This window comes from Syngnathus leptorhynchus, chromosome 5 (genome assembly GCF_054491065.1).
Source record: "Syngnathus leptorhynchus isolate UIUO chromosome 5, UIUO_Slep, whole genome shotgun sequence".
In the NCBI taxonomy this organism is placed as follows: Eukaryota; Metazoa; Chordata; class Actinopteri; order Syngnathiformes; family Syngnathidae; genus Syngnathus; species Syngnathus leptorhynchus.
In genome coordinates, this window is record NC_141199.1 from 6041994 (window position 1) to 6062959 (window position 20966).

The 20966-nt window shown below is 40.2% G+C and overlaps 2 protein-coding genes across 4 annotated transcripts; one reads left to right on the top strand and one right to left on the bottom strand.

Moving 5' to 3' along the window:
• Positions 1–113: 113 nt before the first annotated feature.
• Positions 114–6179, bottom strand: LOC147056529 (nicotinate-nucleotide pyrophosphorylase [carboxylating]-like). 3 transcript variants are annotated; one of them, XM_085911052.1, is made up of 5 exons: positions 5745–6179; positions 3059–3312; positions 2255–2565; positions 2026–2157; positions 114–1946 (listed from the first exon to the last, which is right to left on the bottom strand). In XM_085911052.1, exons 2-5 carry the CDS (start codon positions 3309–3311, stop codon positions 1755–1757), a joined length of 888 nt encoding a protein of 295 aa, XP_085767178.1. In that variant the 5' UTR covers position 3312; positions 5745–6179; the 3' UTR covers positions 114–1754. The 3 variants fall into 3 exon arrangements, with proteins under 3 accessions (XP_085767178.1, XP_085767177.1, XP_085767175.1); XM_085911051.1 differs by lacking the exon at positions 5745–6179 and adding an exon at positions 4327–4379; XM_085911049.1 differs by lacking the exon at positions 5745–6179 and having other exon boundaries at positions 115–1946; positions 3059–5596.
• Positions 5570–20280, top strand: ppp1r12c (protein phosphatase 1, regulatory subunit 12C). Its single transcript, XM_085911045.1, has 20 exons — positions 5570–6097; positions 7841–8015; positions 8093–8223; positions 9647–9765; positions 10636–10795; positions 10911–11055; positions 11138–11212; positions 11290–11369; positions 12897–13009; positions 13089–13156; positions 13521–13654; positions 13770–13857; positions 14563–14680; positions 15190–15305; positions 16252–16283; positions 17022–17055; positions 17272–17376; positions 17753–17803; positions 17895–17945; positions 18700–20280. Exons 1-20 carry the CDS (start codon positions 5889–5891, stop codon positions 18784–18786), a joined length of 2091 nt encoding a protein of 696 aa, XP_085767171.1. The 5' UTR covers positions 5570–5888; the 3' UTR covers positions 18787–20280.
• The last annotated feature ends 686 nt before the right edge of the window (positions 20281–20966 follow it).

The following is a 20966-nucleotide window of genomic DNA, read 5'->3' on the forward strand; positions in this document are numbered from 1 at the left end:
ACGACCATAATCCAATTTTCACAAATGGACAAAATTAAAACATAATTAATAGAGCCTTGGCGTAGACCGGCCCAATGAATGAATGAGTTGTGAATGATAATGTTTTGCCATTTTTGTGGACTTCAGTTTTGTCAGACAGCTTACAAAAATTTGTTCATACTGTGCTAAATGATCATTTTGCAGAAACACAAACATTCGGTGTCAAATGAACGGATGCTTTATTTTGGTCAAGGGGCAAACAACTTTATTACAACATAAAGTATGTCATTGTAACACAAAAATAAACATAACCCTGTGTAAATATACAGTACTTAGATTTGGAACCACAAAAATTTTTTTTTTTTTTTCATTGTATTTAAATATTTCTTGAATCGTAGATGAATACAGATGTTATCAACATCAGGGACGTGCTACGCCTCCCCTGCCATAATGAAAAGAGGAAAAACAAATTCAATTGTTTTTATTATAAAGTCATTTTCCTTTTAATCTCAATAATTTTGTATCATTTTGAACCAAAATTGCTGAATTTTTATAGTTCTTTTAAAACCGAAGACGATTCGCTCGGAGGAGCCAACGTCCTGTCTAGCCTCCTCTGAGGATTGCGTAATCACACGGCTGCTCATGTTGACAGGCTATGCAGTTAGACTGAACTGCTCTCTGTCTTTATGTTGCTCTTTAAGTGTTCAAACACTGTGGCTATATTAATTAATTTCCGTAGTTAAACTGGTGTATATAATATCTTGTGTTTTTTGTCATCTGTCTGTAACGTCGTGTTTCTTTAGATCAGGGGTCACCAACCTTTCTCCTGTGGTCCTCACGGGCGACCTGGTGCCCGCGGGCACCGTGTTGGTGACCCCTGCTTTAGATGAACAAAACGGCTTTGAAAAGAGATCTTACGGAGGCTACGAAAAAAGGTTCTCCAGCTTTATGGCAGGGAGTGCTCGTGATCCCGGGATCCTTCATGCGCCTACCTGTAGAATAAGAGATCTCCAGTTCAGTTGTGTGTGGTTGTGTGTGTGTGTGTGTGCACGTGCGTGCGTGCATACACACCTACTAATCCCTTTTATAAATTGGGATGGGCTGTGTTCTGGATTAAGCAATTACATGTACATATAATGGGAGTTAGCACACATCTGTTACCGTTTAATGTTTCTCTGATTGATCCCTAAATAAATTTCAATTGTTCTAGAATGCGTTTCTTTTTCTTATTGTGATACGTCTCTTTAACCCCTCACGTCTTTATTGTTAATAAATACCGTATTTTTCTGAGTATAAATCACACCTTTTTTCATAGTTTGGGTAGGGGTGCAACAGACTTAGGAGCATGACTTAGAATATGTGAATCTTTTTAACACAATTTCTTTTTTTTGGTCACTTGGTCATGTTATTTAATGATTTGGAGTGACACAGATGATTTGATAAACGTGTTATTTATGTAATAGTTATTTGAATAACTGTGAATGTTACGTCGGGCCCATTCTCAGCTCCTCGTTTGTGTTTACGTCACGTTAGCATACCTTATCGTTTAGTCTATTGTTGCTGGTTCACGTCTGTTCTTGGTGTTGGATTTTGTCAAATAAATTTCCCCCAAAACAACTATTTATACTCCGGTGCGACTTATATATGTTTTTTTTTTCCCCTTTATTGTGCATTTTATGGCTGGTGCGACTTATAGTCCGAAAAATATGGTAGTTAAATCTTATTTTTGTGAATGCACAATATGTTTTGGGTGCTAATTCTTCATAGAGGGAAGACTAAGGAATAGGTTTTTGAACCTTTAGTGAGAAGTCCACTACTGGGCACCCTTGTGTAATACAACCCAGGGAAACGATATCTACACAAGGAGAGAAATACTCGGGTAGGTTATCTGGTGTCACTCCTCCACTGGCTTCTATCAAGAGAGCTGGGAATTCTTGTTTCAGAGCAGCAGCTGCAACATGAAGCACCTGTAGAGTTGTATTTTATTGTTGGTTGTTGATTTTTGAAAGGGAAATACTGCAAGTTCCGTGATGATATACTGTGTACCTGTGGCTGGAAGTTGTCAAGCATAACTATGTCTGCTCCTGCTGTGGCAGCCTCCATGGCCTCTTCTGAGGAGCGACACTCCACTTCAATCTTACTGCTGAAACCACACACTGACCTGGCAGCTTTCATAGCCTGGAGAACAGAAAATGATGGAATGATTGATTGAGTTATTGATCGGTCGATTGATTGATTGGTTGATTGATTTCCACTCAAAATGCAGCATGCCCACCTCTGTGATGCTTCCTGAAGCCCAGACATGGTTGTCCTTCAGCATGACCATTCCACTTAAGTCCTGCCTGTGCATGGACACAGCACCCACCAGCATAGCGTACTTCTCCACCAGGCGGAAGCCAGGGGTTGTTTTCCGTGTGCCTGCCACTTTTCCATGCCATCCTCCTGCTCTTGCCAGTTTCCTGAGTTGAGAACATCGAGTGGCGATCCCTGAGGCTCGAGCAAGACAGTTTAGAGCTGGCCTTTCACCCAGGAGGAGGCATCTGGCCGGGCCTCGCACCACAGCAGTAAGCGTGACGGGATCTGGCCCTGTGGTTCACATTTAATAGTCTACAGTTAGCCCTAGAAGTATTTTTATGATGATGCTAACAATGTTTCCTGCCTTAACATTTTATACCACATTAAGTGATTCCCCGCACAGATGAATATGTTTGTGAAGGGTAAGAAATAGGTTTTCCCAATTATATAAAATATGTATCATGAATGGGATGTACAATATGTATCTGAAGAAATAACAGTTGAGGCAGAGCATATTGGCCTTTCCACCACTAAGCAAAGATGGAATATGTCAGTATGTTTGCTTAGACTCTGGTACTCCAAACCCAATCCCCTCGGAATGTAATTGTAACCGAACTGCAGAAAGTGCCAACTTCCATCATAAAAAAAATAAATAAAAATACAGTGCATTATAAATGTTTCTGGTTAAGATAGTAGAGATAACGTGACAGTGAAGAGGACTGCTCAGAGACCTTTTTTCTTTTTTTTTTTTTTAGGTACTAATCTGATCGCATTCAATACTGACCAATTTCATCTCCATCCCGGTGAAGCCAATCCACGGTACAGCCGACTTCAGTGAACACTGCTGTAAAGAAGGGACTTCCTGCTAAAATACTGTGTGGGCTTTTACACAACAACCTCGCCTCCACCTGCTGTGAGCCCACACACACTCCCGCAGGATCGAAGTTTGGTGTGTCCTCTGCAAGCCATGACTTTGCCAACTGCATCACAGCATGAGGTGGGAGTGAGTGGGCGGCTGTGTATTTAGAGGGCAGCATTCTGTAATCATTCATGAAACAAAATATAAGATCGTCTATTGTCACTGAAACAGAAATTGAAAGCAGAAAAATACTTAAAATAGCTTTGCAGTTTGGTTTTACTGCATCCTGTGTCAAACAGTCTGTGAAGAAAATGATTAGGACTGGTCGTTTCAGTTTCTTTGTCACACAATACAACAGGAAAATCCTTTGCTGTACAAATGCAAGAAAAAAAGAATCATGTAATACCTTCAGTGAGAAGAACATAAAATTAAGTACATATACCCAACTTAAGTGTTGCCTGTTTTCCCTCAAAAGAGGTAAAATTAGCTTTTGATGTCGCTGTTTTTTTTTTTTTTTTTGCTCATTTGTGACTTTCATTTTCATTGTTTTTGTAAAGTTATAAAAAGTTACTGTTTGTGACCAGGACAAAATCCCAAAAATTTTTTATTTTTTATTTTAACTCCTCAAAATCAGGAACTGAATTTGAAACTGGAATTAGACATGGGTGGGTGCCCATGTTTTACTAACCTTACAATCACCCCTGTGACTGAGGGTTATTAGTGGAGGAAGCATTATCATGAGACACCTCCGTATACTTTAGGTCACAAAAGGCTGCAGTTTGTTATGGTAATAAAATGCAACCAATCTACAAGACACAAATTTATTTTGAAAAAAAAAAAAAAAAAAAAAGCTAAAACCTGAGCTTTTTTGCATACTTGAGTTGCTGGCACTGAGTATGATTATGTGGGCTTGTACTGTGTAATATACAAGGGTACTACATATAAAGTTGAATACAACATTGAAATGGTCAGAAGTACTCATCTGGAACAGTTTTATAGGTTTTCACTCTTTGCGACACGATCACTTTCATTAGCATTGGACAGAACTGCCTCAAAGAAATTATAGTGGCATTACTCATTGGCTAAGACAACCCATATTTGATCACAGAGTAGACATAACTTGATTATACGTATTACACTAAAATCTAACTCTCTGTGTAACGCAAATAAATACCATTAAGATGTTTACTTACTTTCTTTTGTGATTCGACTTCCCCTGCCGCTGACTGCGTTAACCACAAAAAAATGTGAAGTGGAATTTGACCCTTGGTGCATGTTGGAATGTTTATGACCAACAAACAAGTGTTAGCACTGTGAACATATTGATTCCTATTCTTTACAGGCATAATAATGACTAAACTATTATGGGCCATGTGCCAGAGAATTTAAGTTGCTCATCTATTGTCGGCCGTTAATAAAAATTCTAACTCATGATAGACTTTCTTTGTGGTTTTTCTGTGACATTGCACACATCAGGACTGACTGGAGGTTTAAGCATTGTTTTGTTCTGGTGCTTATTGAGCATTTGAAAAGATAAATGTGATAACCAATGTCAAAAAATTGTGAAAAACTGCACAGTGTTTGGCTACAACAATACAGACGGAAGGGACAAAGTCTAATTTCTACAGAAATGTGGAACTGTCAATGTGGAGTAAACATTTTGTTTGTTTTTAACACTGCCTATGTGTTTTAACGTTACAAACTCCCCCTAGAGGTCTTCATTTTCAATGTTGACATTTTCATTCAGTACTCTTAAGCAACAGTCACTCACTGACCATGTCGTGGTACACTTGCCTGATTTTAGTACAAGTAGCATGGGTTCAGTTTTGACTTGGGGCAAGTGTGTATTCTGAAACTGAACGGTGACAAGTCCACAAGTGATGTCTTTTACCCAAAGTCAGCTGGGATAGGCTGCAGCTCACCCATGAGCCTGACATCAGGATTGCAGCAAATGCATGGACGGACTCTGAAATATAACACTGATTTATAATCTAAATAAAAAGAGAGAGTGAGAGAAGGGGATGGGTGGGTGGATGGATTATAGATAGATAGATAGATAGAGAGAGAGAGAGAGAGAGAGAGAGAGCCGTTACGGCAGCGCTGAGTGGATGGTCGAACCTGGGACGGGCCCGACCGCGGCCATACATCGCTGCAGGCCAATATCACATTACAGACAAAGAGAAAGGACCAAAGAATGAGATAAACTGGTGGGACAAAAAACAATCCAATTGGGGTCAAAAATATGACCGACAAATTGACCCAACTTCCTGGGTTGGTCGGATTTTTAAGGCGGCAGTTTTAAGAGTGCAACATTTAAATAAGCACATCACGTGTGTGCTCATACAGGACAAGTATGGAAGCCCGTTAGCGCCCCTAAAAACTAAACAAAATCAGACACACGTTTTTGCCTCTTGTTCAACTGTTCATTGAGAATAATATTTGAACTTTAAGACACAATATCAGCAAGTCTGATTACTATTATTTTGACATTTGCTGTCGGGAATCGGCTAAATGCGATATTGCACTTTTTCAAGCAGTTATTTCATTTATTGTACAACTGTACTGTACAACGCTTGTGACGTGTGAAGTTGTGCGCGCGCGACTCGCTTACCAACATCGCACGGGCACGAGCACAAGCACGAGCTGAGGCTTCACTGCCAGAGATCAGGAAGTGAAAGAATACGCATGGAGGGTGTGTCTTTCGCTTCCTGGCTATGTTTTATTTCCAATAACACGGTCCTCCTTGGATAATCGAATGGGCGACTCGGCGAGGTCCAAGCGGCGGGAGCAGCTAAAGCGCTGGGCCGGTTCCTGTACCGACAAAGCGTCGGCCTTGCCCCGGCGGAGATGGCGAGGCGATGCCGTGGAAAGAGGAACCGAGGAGTCAGAGGCCGAGCTGCAGGAGCCACCAAGTGAGCAGCTCATTTCGAGAAGCGATGAAAGCAGCCCGCTCCTCAAGAGAAGGTAAGTCATACCTCTTTGGGGAACACTTTGACACAACTTGTTTGCTAGCTGCTGGTTAGCTTTGCCCGAAGGTCCAAATAGAAGAACGTGCAGTGGACCTGTGTGGGTGGACTACAAATGAGATACATCGGCACGTCTTTTAGCTTAGTACAGCACAGTGCCCTATGCATTAAAGCCATTTTACAGTCAAAAAAGTGGTAGGTCTAAGAATTCTGGAGGCCTTTAATGTTGTTGTTTTTTTTCCCAAGCCATAAGTGATGGGACAAATGGGCCAAAACTGTATCGACAGTGTCGGCGCTATGTCACGCCGTTGCTCAACACGGACGCTGCTGGATCTTACACATCGTTCAATTGTAGGCACCTAGTATAGTACATAAAGATAGTGTTGTTATTGTGAAAGTCTAATTGTGTAGGCTACTAGTCTTTGGAGTTTTAAGGATTCGTTTTCTATACATTTTGCACACCCACTCATAAGGCATTGATGAGGCTTGTGTGGTTAAAAACGATGGAGACAGCAAACATATGTTTATGTATAGTTGCATTTAATATCAAAATATTTACGACATGGTGGAGCACTGGCCTCCCTGCACAGAGGTTGTGGATTCGATTTCGGCTCCAGGCTCTCTGTTTGGAGTTTGCATCTTTTCCCTGTGCCTACCTGGGTTTCCTCTGGGTATTCTGGTTTCCTCCCAAATTCCAAAAACATGCTTGGTAGGCTGATTGAAATTGCCCCTAGGTGTGACTTTAATTGTGGATAGTTTATGCAATTGGCTGCCAACCAGTTCCTGTTGTCCCCTGCCTACTGCCCACCAGTTCCTGTTGTCCCCTGCCTACTGCCCAAAGTCTGCTGGGATAGGCTTCAGCGCCCTACCGACCCTTGTGAGGATAAGCGGTCCAGAGTTATGCATACCTACCTCTGTGTATGATGGCTCATAGTAAAATTCAGCATTGCATGATTGGAAGCTTGATGTCCAATAATGAAATAGCCTAATAAAAACAAATGAAATATATTGCATGTATTCATTATTCATCAAACGGTCACAAAGAAGTGTTAAAATATCTTTATATTTGTGTTTATTTTCAATCAGGGTTTGAGACACCTTTGTGATGAATGGCTATGTAAATAACTTAAACTTGACTTAATAGTATGCGTTTTTGTTAATATTGATATTCATCTTTGTAAGACACTGATCGTGTTAATCTAACAATATTTAGGAATCAGTCAAATAAGCCTCACGCTGTGCCTCAGTTCGATGCGATGTGCTGTGCTGTGCTATGCTACGCTACAGGCCATTTCGATAAGGGAAAACTGGAACTTTTTGGCAAGGTACATTAGGTCCACAAACTCAAAAATCTAACGTCAAGCGAAAATAACACTCTATGAAACATGTTTGCTATGTTCTGGGTCTGCTTTGCCATATCTGGCACAGGGTGTCTTGAGCCTATGCAAGGTATAATGAAATCTCACGACCAACAACGTAGTCTTTAGAGACTCTGAGTGGTCAGAGTTTCTGTGTGTGTTTCTGTAATGAAATCAATAATTTTGATAATTGAATGTTCCAAATGATCTGTATGTCAGTGTCAATGTGTCAGCTCCATTCTGACCACTTCCTAAAGTTAGCTGGCTCCGGCCGGCTCACCCACAACGCTAATAAGGAAATGTGGCATGGAAAATGGACGGATTGAAAAGAATCAAATCAACGTCTTGTCTTCATCCTACATTCTGTCCGTCACACTATTTAGAAAACGGGTGAGGTTTGACCGAGCTGCAGAGTTCCTGGCTGCGTGTGCCAGCGGAGACACAGATGAGGCCCGAGTGATGCTACAAGAGGCCAAGGACACAATGAGCAGCAACAAGGAGGATAGACCAGAAATTGTTAACTGCTCCAATGCTGATGGAATAACTGCGTTACATCAGGTGAAGCTGCTATTACTGCCTGAGTTTTATTCCCTTACTGAAAATAAAACTTCTTTTTAAAATTGAATCCTGCAAAGGCCTGCATCGATGGTAGCATGGAGATGGTGTCATTTCTTCTGGAGCATGGTGCCAGTGTGAACCAGGTTGACAGTGAGGGCTGGACACCCCTGCACGTCGCTGCCTCCTGCGGCTACCCTGATATAGCAGAGTAGGTTGCTCTTCAACACTGTTCAATGTTTGCAAGGCTTTACCAATTGTACTGTGCATCTGGAATGTTTTCACAGTGCTTCGATTTTGCCCACATATTGGCATTTTACAACCCTATTGTGAGACGGAATCAATTCATGTTCCGTCTTGAAATTCTACGCGCAATAAGTTCTTTGTTTTAAATGTTTGCTGATTTATTCAAAAAATGGAAATTAGAAATCACTATTTGCATCAGTATTCCCAACATTCTTTTTTGACACATCTTTGGCAGGAATTCCAGCCTCAAGTGTTTTTGAGTCTGATGTCACAAACTACACACCTATCTTTGAGCCTATTGCTCTCCGGAACATTTCTCAGGCACCATCGGGTTTGATGAGGGCCGCTGCTGCACAGGCGTTTTCAAATCTTTCCACAGGCTGGGCCACCTCCAAACGTTTTCATAGTGGCAGATTGTGTGTTGACTTAATGTTTCTGGCTAAAATGGCCAAATTGTCTTAACTTTTAATCATGTTGATATTTTGCAAGCAGTGTTACCGATCCCACTTTTAAATTTATGCAAATGTGTGTGTTTTTTTTTTTTAAACTCACTACTGATTTTAAAGCTACTTAGTCATTGATTTGCTCCGTACATGTGCTGTGATACCTACTGTACTTCATATGAGGCAATCATCATCCTCATAAAGGCCCTCAGAGGGAAACCATAACTACTATGTAGCCTGTGACAAAAAACTCCTTTGTACCCCAACCTCTGCTCTAAATAATCCTGTCACAAAGGTCTACAGACATTGACGAAGACGTCATACCTAGTTGTCCCCCGAGAGGCACTACCAACTGCGGGTCTTTACTTACATAGTTGTGTGCCTCTTCAAATTGTGTCCGCTCAAAGATCGTCATTGGGAAAAGGAATTGCCTGAAGTCCATTTTTAGCTTTTTGGCAAAGATTCTATAGTTTTTCCAAATGGCGTATTTTAGTTTTGTTTTTCTTTGAATCATTTTGCAAAAAATCCAAACCACCAATTCATTAGCTTTGTCATTAAGAGATGTGTGCAGAATTGATAAAGGGAAAATAATCCTTTTTCAAATTTGTATTATGGAAAAAGTGAAGCACTGCAAATACTTTCTCGATGCACTGTATAAAACAGTGTCTTGATGTCATAGTGTTCTGTGGGTGCCAGGCTATTTGTGCAGTCAACAATGCTATCATTGTTGCTGACTGTGTTTGGCAGGACAACATGTCAGCTAAAGAATGAACATGTTGGGCGTACCACATTGTGTAGAATTTTAAACAGTTTTAAAGAAATGAAAACACATGGTACAATATTATAGCTCAACAAAGAACCTTTGTGTTAGCATAGATGTTTCCTATTAACAGATCATTTAGTATTCGTTTTTAAACAGTTTGTCGCTCTGCGCTTGATTATCAGTTTCCTTTTGCGCCATGGAGCTTCTCTCTCTGCTGTCAATTGTGATGGTGACGTTCCTGTGGACATCGCCCTGGATGAAACCACTGAGGCCCTTCTCCAGGAATACACTCTGAGACAAGGTAAATGTTTTTTGGCGACCAACCAACATATTAGCTAGCTCACTTTATGTAATGTATTAACAAAGCCTCACATTCACTTATTTGCAAACTTAATCCTAATGAACTGTAAAGTACAGTGGCAGGCAGTCACCAGCGCTCAGTGGCTACCTGCCACTGTTTACCCAGAATAAAATCCTCCGCATCAACAGGCATTAGTGGCCTCTTAACGAAAGCTAAAGCTAACAAAAGCTAACCAGCTGAGGGAACGTTCTCCCTGGCCAACCAACTATAATTCTTTGGGAGTGGCTGATGGTGCAGGGGTGCACTTGCTTGGCTTGTGTGCCGACGCTGTAAGTTCGATTCCCACATATAACGGTGTGAATGTGTGTGAGTGACCCCCAAAAAAACTATAAATTTTGTTTTGCCTCGAGTGGTATTGTGAAAGAGGCTAACGACAGATTTGACACACTGCCTAGAAGGGCTTTACTTAGACCGTACTGCTGAACAGTTTAGTTGAAGGTCGTTAGGTGACCAACTATTTGCATACAGGCAAACGCTCTTGCCACCACATGACGCATGTGCACTCCCCACATAGCTATGTCATACATACATACATACATACATAGCTACATTGGGCTTTGGCATTCCTCAAGGGACAGAATATATACACAAACATATTTTAAGATTTCATTCTGATCCGAGTACAAATATTTGGATTTGATATCATGCATAGTACTAATAAATGGAAAAGCACAGAAATTACATATAAGCTCACAATCAGTTTTAAGCACTTTGGGGTCATTCATCAAGCCTTTGTCTTGTCTCAATAGAAGTCTCAGCAGAATCTGAATTGAATTGTTTTGAAAATACTGGTATTCTGCTTGTGTTTAGGTTTGGACTTAGAGGCCGTAAAGCGGGTAGAGGAAGAGCAGATCACAACAGATGCTCGGACCTGGCTGACTGAGGGACCACCTGCTGACATACGACATCCAAGAACTGGAGCCACTCCTCTCCACGTGGCTGCGGCCAAAGGCTACGTGGAAGCGCTCAAGTAGGAGGGTTTTGACAATTTTCAGAGAGGAGAGAAGCATTGAGCCATCGTACTGCAATCCCCTTCAAGTGAGAAAATCTCGCGTGACAACTCTTTTTCACTTGATGATCTCCAGGCTACTTTGTCAGTGTGGGCTGGATGTGTCGGCCATGGACTTTGATGGGTGGACGCCTCTACACGCTGCTGCACACTGGGGTCAGGGGGAGGCCTGTCACATTTTAGCTGAACAGATGTGCAATATGGAAGCCCGCAGCAGCTCAGTGAGGCTTCCCTTTTTGATTTTCATGTAAAGTGAATTGCTCTTAGAATCTGGACTATTTCTACTTCTCATGTATTCTGCAGGGTCAGACGCCTTTGGATGTAGCAGATGAAAGTGTGGAAGAGCTCCTGGAGGAATTAGTTCTGAAACAAGCCAATGTGAGGCATTAATTCTGAATGAATCCAGTCAGGTGCCCAGATCACTAACATCTGTGTGTCTTGAATCATCTTCACAGTGGCGTAACGAGCAGTCCATACGAGAACGGCAAAACCAACAAGGTGCTACCACTGTAAATGCGCAAAGTAAAAAACGGAGGTTTGTATTTATCCAATGCTTTTTAGGCCCGGTGAACATCTAATGTAGCTCTGTTACCCTCTTTCAAACATTAGAGTTGATGACAATAATTGACCGCTGATTGATTGGTGGTCATTGCAAGGAGTGTACATTGCTTCGCACCCAAGCTGGGATTGGCAAATGCTTGAACAGGATGAGTGGTATAAAAAAAGTTTTAGTAAATAGATAATTGTCAAACTCTTAAAACATTTTCGACCTCTTTAAATCCAAGTGTCTTCTCATGGGCACCGCCCTATTTTGACATGTGATAGCCTCTTCATATAGCTATCCTTCTGTATGTCAATTCCTCACGAAGTGAAATTACTGGACAGTGTCCTTAAGACATCACAATCTTGAGGTTTTTTTTTTTAAATTGTAGATTTTCATTCAAAAATGTAATGAGACCCAGTAGGCTTCTCAATTAATCAAAATTTAATCTTAATCACGATTTGGGCTCCAGACGATCTCCAAATTCATAGAATCGAGAAAAAAATATTATTTGGTGTTTGTGTTCTGAGACACGCATGAGCAACTCAACCGCGTCATGAACTCGTTCGTATTTTGGATGAACGTGAACTAAATGTAGCACATTTTTGCTCCGTTTGTTTTTTTTTTGTGAACATGCTCATTTTGGGGCCATTGAATGGTTTTGAACGTCAGTTTACTTAGGTTCAAGGATGCCAGGTTTTCTCTTCTTAGACTTCCAAAAAAAAACACAAAAAAAAACTCGCTAAACACACTGTAAACGAGGCTTTAAATAGGCGGGGGAAAGGATTTGGCAACCCCGGTCACAAACAGTCGCACGGTGCGATGGCAGACGCTCCATTCGATAAAAACTCATGTCGCGCGACAAGCAGGTTCGCTATTTCTTGTCAAACGGCAACGATAAAGTATCATCCTGTCAAAGCATTCCGAAATTTGGCATGAATTGAACCACAGATTACTCTTAAAGAGATTGTTTCTGTTGTTTTAGTTATTTATTTGGGCTTTGCACCTTTAAGGTAAAGACCTTTGCACTTATATGTCCCAAATTCAAAACATTTTCTGGTTCTTTGGGCAAACAAGAACATGTGAATGGAATGTGTGAAAACGATGAGAAAATGCCAGGGGGTAACACCTTGTAGCAACTTTTTTTGATTGGGGGGAAGAAAAGAATGATAAACTTTTCATTTTTGGAAGCATAAACTTGGTTCATAAAATTTCAATCATGAACTATGAACTGACAAGTTCTTTTTAAAATTTGTGAATTGAGCTTTACACCAGTTAGTGTAGAAAATGAACTTTCCCAACACTGCTGACAGGAGTGGTTATTTTTTTTAATAAATAAATGCTGTTCCAAACTTCTTCAATAAATGATTTTCAAATTTTAAAACCAATTGTGCAAATAATCATGATTTAAATATTAACAGAATAATCGTGATTATGATTTTTACCCATAACCGAGCAGCCCTATAAAACCCAATGAAACACACTGCATGCTAATTTCTGCCGCTATGTTGTTGCCACCAGGAGCTCAGTATGCAGGATGAGCAGTAAAGAAAAGTTGAACCTTCAAGACCAATCGAAAGAAAGGGGTGTCTCAGGAGGCCTGGAGCTAAGCGAGGACAAGGAGAGCAGTCCAGGTGATGCCTTGTAAAAATAATTTGTTTTCTATTATTGTCTGTGTTGAGGCGCAACCAACTGTTTGTTGTCATTCTCCAGAGAGCTCCACCGTGTCCAGTCCAGACACTGAGAGTGGGACCACGTCTGCAGCCAGTCCAGTTGACAAGGTGGGATTTAAAAGCCTTGCTTCAGTCATTGTACTGTATATCAAAAAGATTTGACCTGTTCAAGAATTTCTGGTTTGGTTATTGCTATTTGTTATTTGGTTACAGGGAGTTGTAAAATGAATTCAATGTCAACAGACATTTTGAACTGTATACAATACACTTTTGTGTAGTTTCTTTCTAGGTGATGACATTTTCAATTTGAGCAGATTTAAAATTCACTTTCCGCATTCTACATTTAGTCTCATTCAACAGTTTGAATGCTCTTGAGTTGTCTTTTTTTTTTTTTAATTAGGATGATACTATCCCAATTTGAATAGATGAATAACTGTTGAAACCTGTGGTTGTATGTATTTTTGCAATGTAGACATCAGACGAGAGAGGCGGCGAGGATAATAGGGAACAGGACAAGGCAGTTCGCACTGCGAGGGTTCAGCCCACCCCACATACGAGGGAAAGCACGTCTGAGAGTCCCAACACACCTACTACTGAGCGGCGCAAGTAGGAAACGCACCACTACATACTGATTATCCAGTCAATTCTACAAGGAATGCTCCAAGATGTTTACTTGGTGCAGGGGTGGCTATTAGCGGTATTGTCCTTTGCATTTGTTCAGGTTTCAGGCTCCAGTCAGAGATGAGGAGTCTGAGTCTCAGAGGAAAGCTCGCTCTCGACTTTTGCGCCAGTCCCGCCGCTCCACTCAGGTATGCAGAGGAGGTTTGAAATGTATTGTTATAGCGAATCGCACTGCATTTAGGTCCACAGATGTCCATTCAGCTTTAAAGTTGTTGAATGTGATCGAGAGGAGCAAGCAGATGCGGCAAACCTTACACGTCAAGTGCTTGCACACCCCACTGGTGGTGATGTTGTTATTTATGACTAAATTGAAATCATCAGTCAAAATATATACCTGGCTCACCTTGAATTTTCTTAGCAAAATGAAGCTTTATCTAACTGGCAAGTTCTTTTCTTAAGGCCCACAGCAGCTTTATTGTCTCAACATCTTGAAATCTCATCACAGGCTGCGTGTATTATAAAACACTGTGCCATAATTACACTTAGAATGTAATTACAGGCCTAATTATTTTCCTTTCACCACTCTCCTTCTGTTTTTTTAGTACTGGATTGCAGTGTTAGTTTTTTACTACTTTCAACAATGATCGTTTGACTCCACACAATAAATGTCCATTAATGAAATTAGATGAAGTAACTCACTTCATCAGTTAATGTTAGTACGTAACTGCTGTAGTGGTGAAACCTCGACAGCTGTGACTGTAATTTGGGTTAACCCTCAACCTCACTGACATTGGAGCTAAATGCCAAGAAAACGTATTGTGTTTTCTAATATCTTCTCAACTTAAAAGTCTCAACTGAAAGTTCTCTGTGAATTGTGGTTGGCCCTTTTGCAGGGTGTGACCTTAACAGACCTAAAGGAAGCTGAGAAGACCATGTCGAAGGCTGCTGATCCCCTGCCTCGTAACGTTCAGCCCGTCAGCCCCATCATCACGCTCACTCTAGCTGAGAGGGGTGAGTTTGTTTCTGTAAACATTCTATCGCTACTCTGTTTTTTCTGTTCAACTTAGCATTTATGCTGCCGTGCCATAGAAAGAATGAGGAAATATGTTTTTTTGGTACATCATTGTTTTGTTTTTTTTCGTCATTAGTGCTCACCAATTTTTTTGTTCTGACAAGTCAAGATGTTTGTATGTGCCAAGTTTAGCGATTGAACATAATACAAAACGCAGCAGCACAAAATTGTCAAAAGGGAAACCTAACTCAAATAAAAGAAAAACGAAAGAAAACGAGCTATGGATTTGTGTCCTTTGATACAAAAATTCAATCACAGTAGGAAGAAGTACAAAACAAATTCTGAATACAGATTTGACTTGGATAATAACAATGAAATAATGGTAGAATGTTCATCTCTCAACCCAGAATTTGGGGGGGAGGTCGATCCCTGACCATTGTGACCTAGTTTCCCTGAGCAAGATAGTGAACTCTCCCAGTATTTAAAGCACCTTCTTCATGCGTTACAGATACAGACCCAGTGAAGCAGGAGGAGCCCGAGGGCGACAGGCGTCTGGGAGTGAAGGACAAGAGGCGAGCGAGAAAAGAGAGGCGCTCCACCGGCGTCATTCAGCCGGGTGGAGAGGTGAAAAAGATGCTCATGCAATCAAAAACAGCAAAGACCTAAAGTATTGCCATCTCAGAAGTTTACTTTATAGCTACTGTTGGTCTGTCATTCACAAATTTGTACTTTTATACTTTTTGGGGTCGGCCTCCATGATAGCGACAATCTGTGCTCTTTTTTTGGTAGCGTTAAAGTTAATTCTTAATGGAAAAGGTGCGAATAAGACTAAATTGGGGTTTATCATTTGTCATTCAAATTTGCCCACTCCTTTGGTGTTGGTGGTTGTAATGCACATTCAATTTGGTTGTCAACTCCTAAACCATTCAAGGATACGCCAAGTCTACTTTCTTTTGTACATCATTTTCACAATGGTGAATACAAACTTTCTTGGCCCATTGTATGGTCCCATACTACAAAAAGACATCAAGAAACATTGGACAAATATGCATGCATTTTCCACCACTTACCGTATTTTCCAGACCAAAAGGCAGCGGATTATAAGGCGCATCTTCAATCAACTGCCCATTTTAAAACTTTGTCCATATATAAGGTGCACCGGTGCATAAAATAGAAGCTATACTGCAACAAACTGCGGTTGACTAGGGTTGCGATATGCATCCACTAGCCAATGACCAATAAGCCCTCTGTAATCAAACGCGTTTCTCAAACTATCCTATAAAATAGTTGTACTAAGTTCATTTTGTTTCCCTTGTCAATCACTTTTTTTGGTTCTTTTATCACAAACATTTTTTTAATTTTAGGATATATTACCTGACATGTTTCGGCATGTCTATTTTTAGAATCCAATAGAATCTTTGTCATGTGGTCTTGGTGCCCACCTCACTAGATTTTTTTTCTAACTGGTTTATGATACAAACTGACTTAACTAACATAGATGTGGCCTGCTTTTAATGAAAATAGTCAAAATTGTCCAAGGTGTGTCACTGACAACCGGTTTGTGTTTCAGAATGATGATGAGGATGAAAACGACCCCTCCGTGTAAGTTTTCCTGTGATGTTTATTATTATTATGTTGCCGTATTGTGATTTATTTATTTATTTTTCCACCATAATCAGCTGTGATAAAATATTCATGGTGGGCACTGCTTTCCATATGTAGGCCCTGACTCAGCACCTCAGTAGCACCCCAACCCCTACCATTGGAATTTTAATTAGAGTTAAATTTGCTTTGGGTTTTGTTTTATTAATTTTGTAAGTTTTTAGGGTGTTTTTGTTGGTTATAGTTTTTTTTTCAAAAACACTTTAGTTGTAATTGAAGTTTTGTTTTAGTATTAGGTTTTTTAAAAAATGTGTTTTGCTTTCAGTTAGTTTTTGTTTTTGAAGTAATTTTTATTTTATTGTTGCTGCATTTGAATGTTTTTTTATATTTGTAGATATGGCAGTACTGCAAATAAGCGCATTTGCGTTCTAACATGGAGTCAGAAGCTCAGACTAGACCATTGCATGACTGATAGCAGCTTCTTGCATGCCAGAATAGCTTGTGTTGTCAATAGCACATCAAGTCAATACTGTATATCAAGTTGAGTCATGCCTTTAAATCCTTTGGAGGGATTTACTATGTGTCCCCAAGTATCTCTATTTTGCTGTCGTTGAACTTTTCGATGTCTGTGTCCACGTTATATGTGCGCCTGGCTTCCCTATCGAGAGTTCTTTTTGCATTTCATTTGGAAAAAAAAAAAATTAAGACATGTAATCAGAGTTTTCTGTTCCTCTGCAGTGCAAGTGGTTTAGAGGACGCTGACTACAGGATGGTACGTGTCTGAGCTCCTCCCCATGCAGATGTTTGCACATACCTAAAAAGGAGACCAGGAATGTTATAAAAGAGATTTGGGTTTCAATAAAAGTTGCTGGATGTCTGGAATGCTCACCAAGATATTTCCACCTACTATATATGTGCAGACATCTGTACCTTCATTAGAACCCGACTATAGTGAGCCTTGACTGTCATAGGTTTCTCCCCCCTCCAGCTCTACTTCCAGGTACTGCAGCAGAACCTGGCACTGAAGGACAAGTTGCAAGAGACGGAACTGCTGCTCAGCCAAAATAAAGTGGAGCTGGAAAGACTCAGACAGGTCAGGCCAGTTTGACGTTTGATTTGGAAACAGAAGTTTAGCTCACTGGATTGTGTGAACCTGGATAGCTATACTAGTAGTAGATTGCAACATTTCCAGAAAGATTACGGTAGAGTTCCATGAGATATTAAGATGGCAACATTTGGAAATATTGTGTTTTAGTCTAGATATAAAATATTTAGTTCCGTTATCTTTTAAGAGGCAACCTTCAATTTGAAAAATCTTGGTTCATTCCTACAAATTCTCATTCATTTTCATAGAAAGTTTCTAACTTTAAAAAAAATTGTTGGACTTTTTCAAGGATAAGTTGAGAAGAAAAGCACTGGCTTTGACTTGTGATTTTAGCACACGACTTGATAATTGCTCTCTGTGACAGAGTCAAGATGGCAGCACAGATAGACCTGCCCTGTTGGAGCTGGAGAGATTTGTAAGTGGGCCGTCTTTGTACACTTGATAATGATGAAAGGAAAAAGTTTTTCTTCTAGCTCACTCACTTGAGCTTGTTTTTGCCTTTTTAGGAGAAGTTGGCCCTCCAGAGGAGAGCAGTAGAACTGGAAGACGAGTTGAAGGTTCTGACTGACTTCACAATGATTAGCACGCTGCAGTCATAAGTACAATTCACATGAAGAAGCATAGCTGGATGCTCACGTGTCAAAAGAAAACAACTCAAATGAAGCCACTTTTCCATCAAGTGGGACACTTCAGTCCAGTTTGTCGTTTAAATAATAGTTGAGTTTAAATGTTCTCTCTGTTATCCATTTATTCATTCCCATGCGTCTGCTATGCAGCGAGCTGGAATTCATTAAAAATGCATGCTGTGTGTAATTTTATGTTAAATGACACGTCATGCTAAATCAATTCTCTTTGCAGGGGTAAAAAAAACCAACAACAAAAACTTAGCCTTTTATTCAAACCATCTAGCGGTGTAAAAAAAATACGACGCGTTTCTTGAAGCTTCATTTTCCAATTACTAGAAACCACTTTATGTCCTAGAGCCACAAAACAATGGAATAATAATAATAATACATTTTATTTGTATGGCGCCTTTCACGGCACTCAAGGTCGCCGAATAACAAATTGTGTGCATTGTGTAAAACTACATGAGCCTTTTTGTGTCACGTGACAACATAATCTCAGGCCGCAAAACAAAGTAGTCTATTGGAACATTGAAGCATCCTAAATGAAGACCAAAGATACCAACAGTGGTGTTTTCTACCATGGGCGGTGACAATCTCCAAATAAGAGAACACAATCTCCTCTGTCAGATAAGTTTCGAAATAATTTGTATAATGATTTGACACCAGCTTTTTGTTCTTTCTGAAGGTTCTGGGAGACCTGAAAGCAGACAACCAGAGGCTCAAGGATGAGAATGCTGCTCTCATTCGCGTTATCAGCAAACTGTCCAGATGAATTCCACCCCCCCCCCCAAAAAAAAGAACCTTAATGTATTACAGGACAGAGCAGAGTTACAACCATGTCAAACACATCCAAGAGTAACCGAACAGAATTTCAGGGCTATTTGCAGATTTACTGTATGAGAAGCTGAAGTGCACCTTCTGTGGACTGGGGGCGTTCTCCTGTTCATATTCTCTTTTAGCTTCCATTTTATTTGTTGTTTCTAACTGGAATGTTTTAAGTGCTTCACTCCTTGTTTGTCTAAACTTTGTGTTAAGACAGGGGTTTTCAACTGGTTTTGTTCAAGGGCCCACCATTATAAGCAAGAAGCAATTTAGGGACTGCTGCTTTGGCCGAATATTATTTCATCTTGCACCGAAGGAGGATAGACCTATACAGGCTATTTATTTGCAACGGTATGTCTATTTTGGGAATCTCAGCTACATTTGACATAGTTTGGAGTCAGAAAATTTGCTGGAAAATAAATCAAGTCTAAATAATAAATTAATTGTATTTTTAAAAATGTGAATTATTCTCTATTTCCTTCGACCAATCGGGGCCGCAGACCACCGGTTGACAATCCTTGTGTTAAGAGACTAAAAGCCATGCTAATTAATATTTTTTGACCTTAAAGGTTGAAGTGAAAAATACTCTTGGTTACTAGGAAAAGAAAAAATGCATATGTGCCAAATCCTGTCCAAATTGAATGAATGAATGTGGTGTAGCCTGTCTTACCCCTCGGGATAAGTCTGGACTTTTCCTTTTAAACTGCTGCAAAGCCGGACCAAGCGTGTAAAATGTTTTTCTCAGTGTATGTGTGTGTACAAATGTGTAAATGGTGTAAATACAGGAAAGAACAGTGGCATTTGACATCATTGTCATTTCATATTACTTTCTTTAAACTGGATGTTGCCGAATGCATCACCTTGTAAGCAAAGTACAGTAATTGCCCTGGAATGTCTTTCTACTGTTAAGTTGACAAGGCCCAATGAGGGCTAGCCTGTCCACTGTTTACCGTACTGCCATTTAATGAAACACATTGCATGTCAGGTATTGTAATGCTGTGCCTTCAAGTATTTGCTCTATTTTGTTATGACAGATTAATATTGTTAAACAATAACATACATACATTGGTAAACAATAACAATGATTTTTGACTTATTTTTCTTTGCATTTCAATATTTTGTTGGTGTAAGAACACGATTATGCAGGAATGGATGCCAAGGGGAGGCTTAACACTGTCAGAGATCCATATATAGCTTCTGTTAACCCCCCCCCCAGCATTTTATTTGATATTCCATACTATCTTTAGCAAATATTGTTGGAGGTTGTGGTTTCTCCTGAGTTCTATAGCGTGTATGCCGTTAAAGTCAAACTACCACAACTAAGAGCCCAAGTTGAGCAAAATCTTTATTGACCAAGAACAATCACAAATGACATCATGTACAACCCCACCAGCATGCCAGTGATTTCATAGGAACTATACAATGTGGAGGAATGTATGGCGCAGGAATACATACACTAGCTTTTGTTGGAACAAAAAAAGCTCTACATCCATATGCTCTGGTGCAGTACAAGTTAATTTGGGGTTGGTTACCAGTCACATTTGTTTCAAAACAGTCTTTGTATGAAATACTGAGTTAAGTATTATCTGACTGTTGTTACTGCGTTTAAAAGGGAAAAGAAGGCTTGCGGCTGAACTTGACTCCATCAATCACTCCCATGAGCGATACAATTGGAACCGTCTTGGGAGGTGTTGCAGGGAGCACGTGTAGCCTACAGTAAGGCAAAAGAGGAACACCACCGAAGCAAACGAGACAAACATTTGTTATTTTCTTGACATGATCATTTGTGATAAGGCTTCAGGCTTTTTTTGTTTTGTTTTTTCCCTCCAATTTTTTCCAAACATTCATTACCCTGCAATTATAAAAGGGTTCATTTGGGGGAGCATTTGCCGTGCGCACAACTGACAAGTAGTCTGACAAAACAACCTCCACTTCAACAGGGCTACAGGTGGGTGTTAGTTGACAGCGAAGTGAGCCCTTGACTTTTAGGCTACCTGGCAGCAACCGTACACACGGTGAGACTAGTCTTTAATCATAAGGCATTTTTTTATGACCAATCATTCCTGGGCCACACTCAATTTAAAAAGGAGTGTACATGTAGAGCAGCTCTGAATGAAGGCAGGTATTGGT

Excerpts from the sequence above, each read along its gene's own strand:
- LOC147056529 (XM_085911049.1), bottom strand. The coding sequence starts at position 3,677 with ATGAAAATGAAAGTCACAAATGAGCAAAAAAAAAAAAAAAAACAGCGA. Across the intron at positions 2,158-2,254 it reads CTTCAGGAAGCATCACAGAG|GCTATGAAAGCTGCCAGGTC; the intron begins GTGGGCATGCTG and ends TCTGTTCTCCAG. Across the intron at positions 1,947-2,025 it reads TTGACAACTTCCAGCCACAG|GTGCTTCATGTTGCAGCTGC; the intron begins GTACACAGTATA and ends ACAACTCTACAG.
- ppp1r12c (XM_085911045.1), top strand. The coding sequence starts at position 5,889 with ATGGGCGACTCGGCGAGGTCCAAGCGGCGGGAGCAGCTAAAGCGCTGG. Across the intron at positions 15,306-16,251 it reads TCATTCAGCCGGGTGGAGAG|AATGATGATGAGGATGAAAA; the intron begins GTGAAAAAGATG and ends TTTGTGTTTCAG. Across the intron at positions 16,284-17,021 it reads GATGAAAACGACCCCTCCGT|TGCAAGTGGTTTAGAGGACG; the intron begins GTAAGTTTTCCT and ends GTTCCTCTGCAG.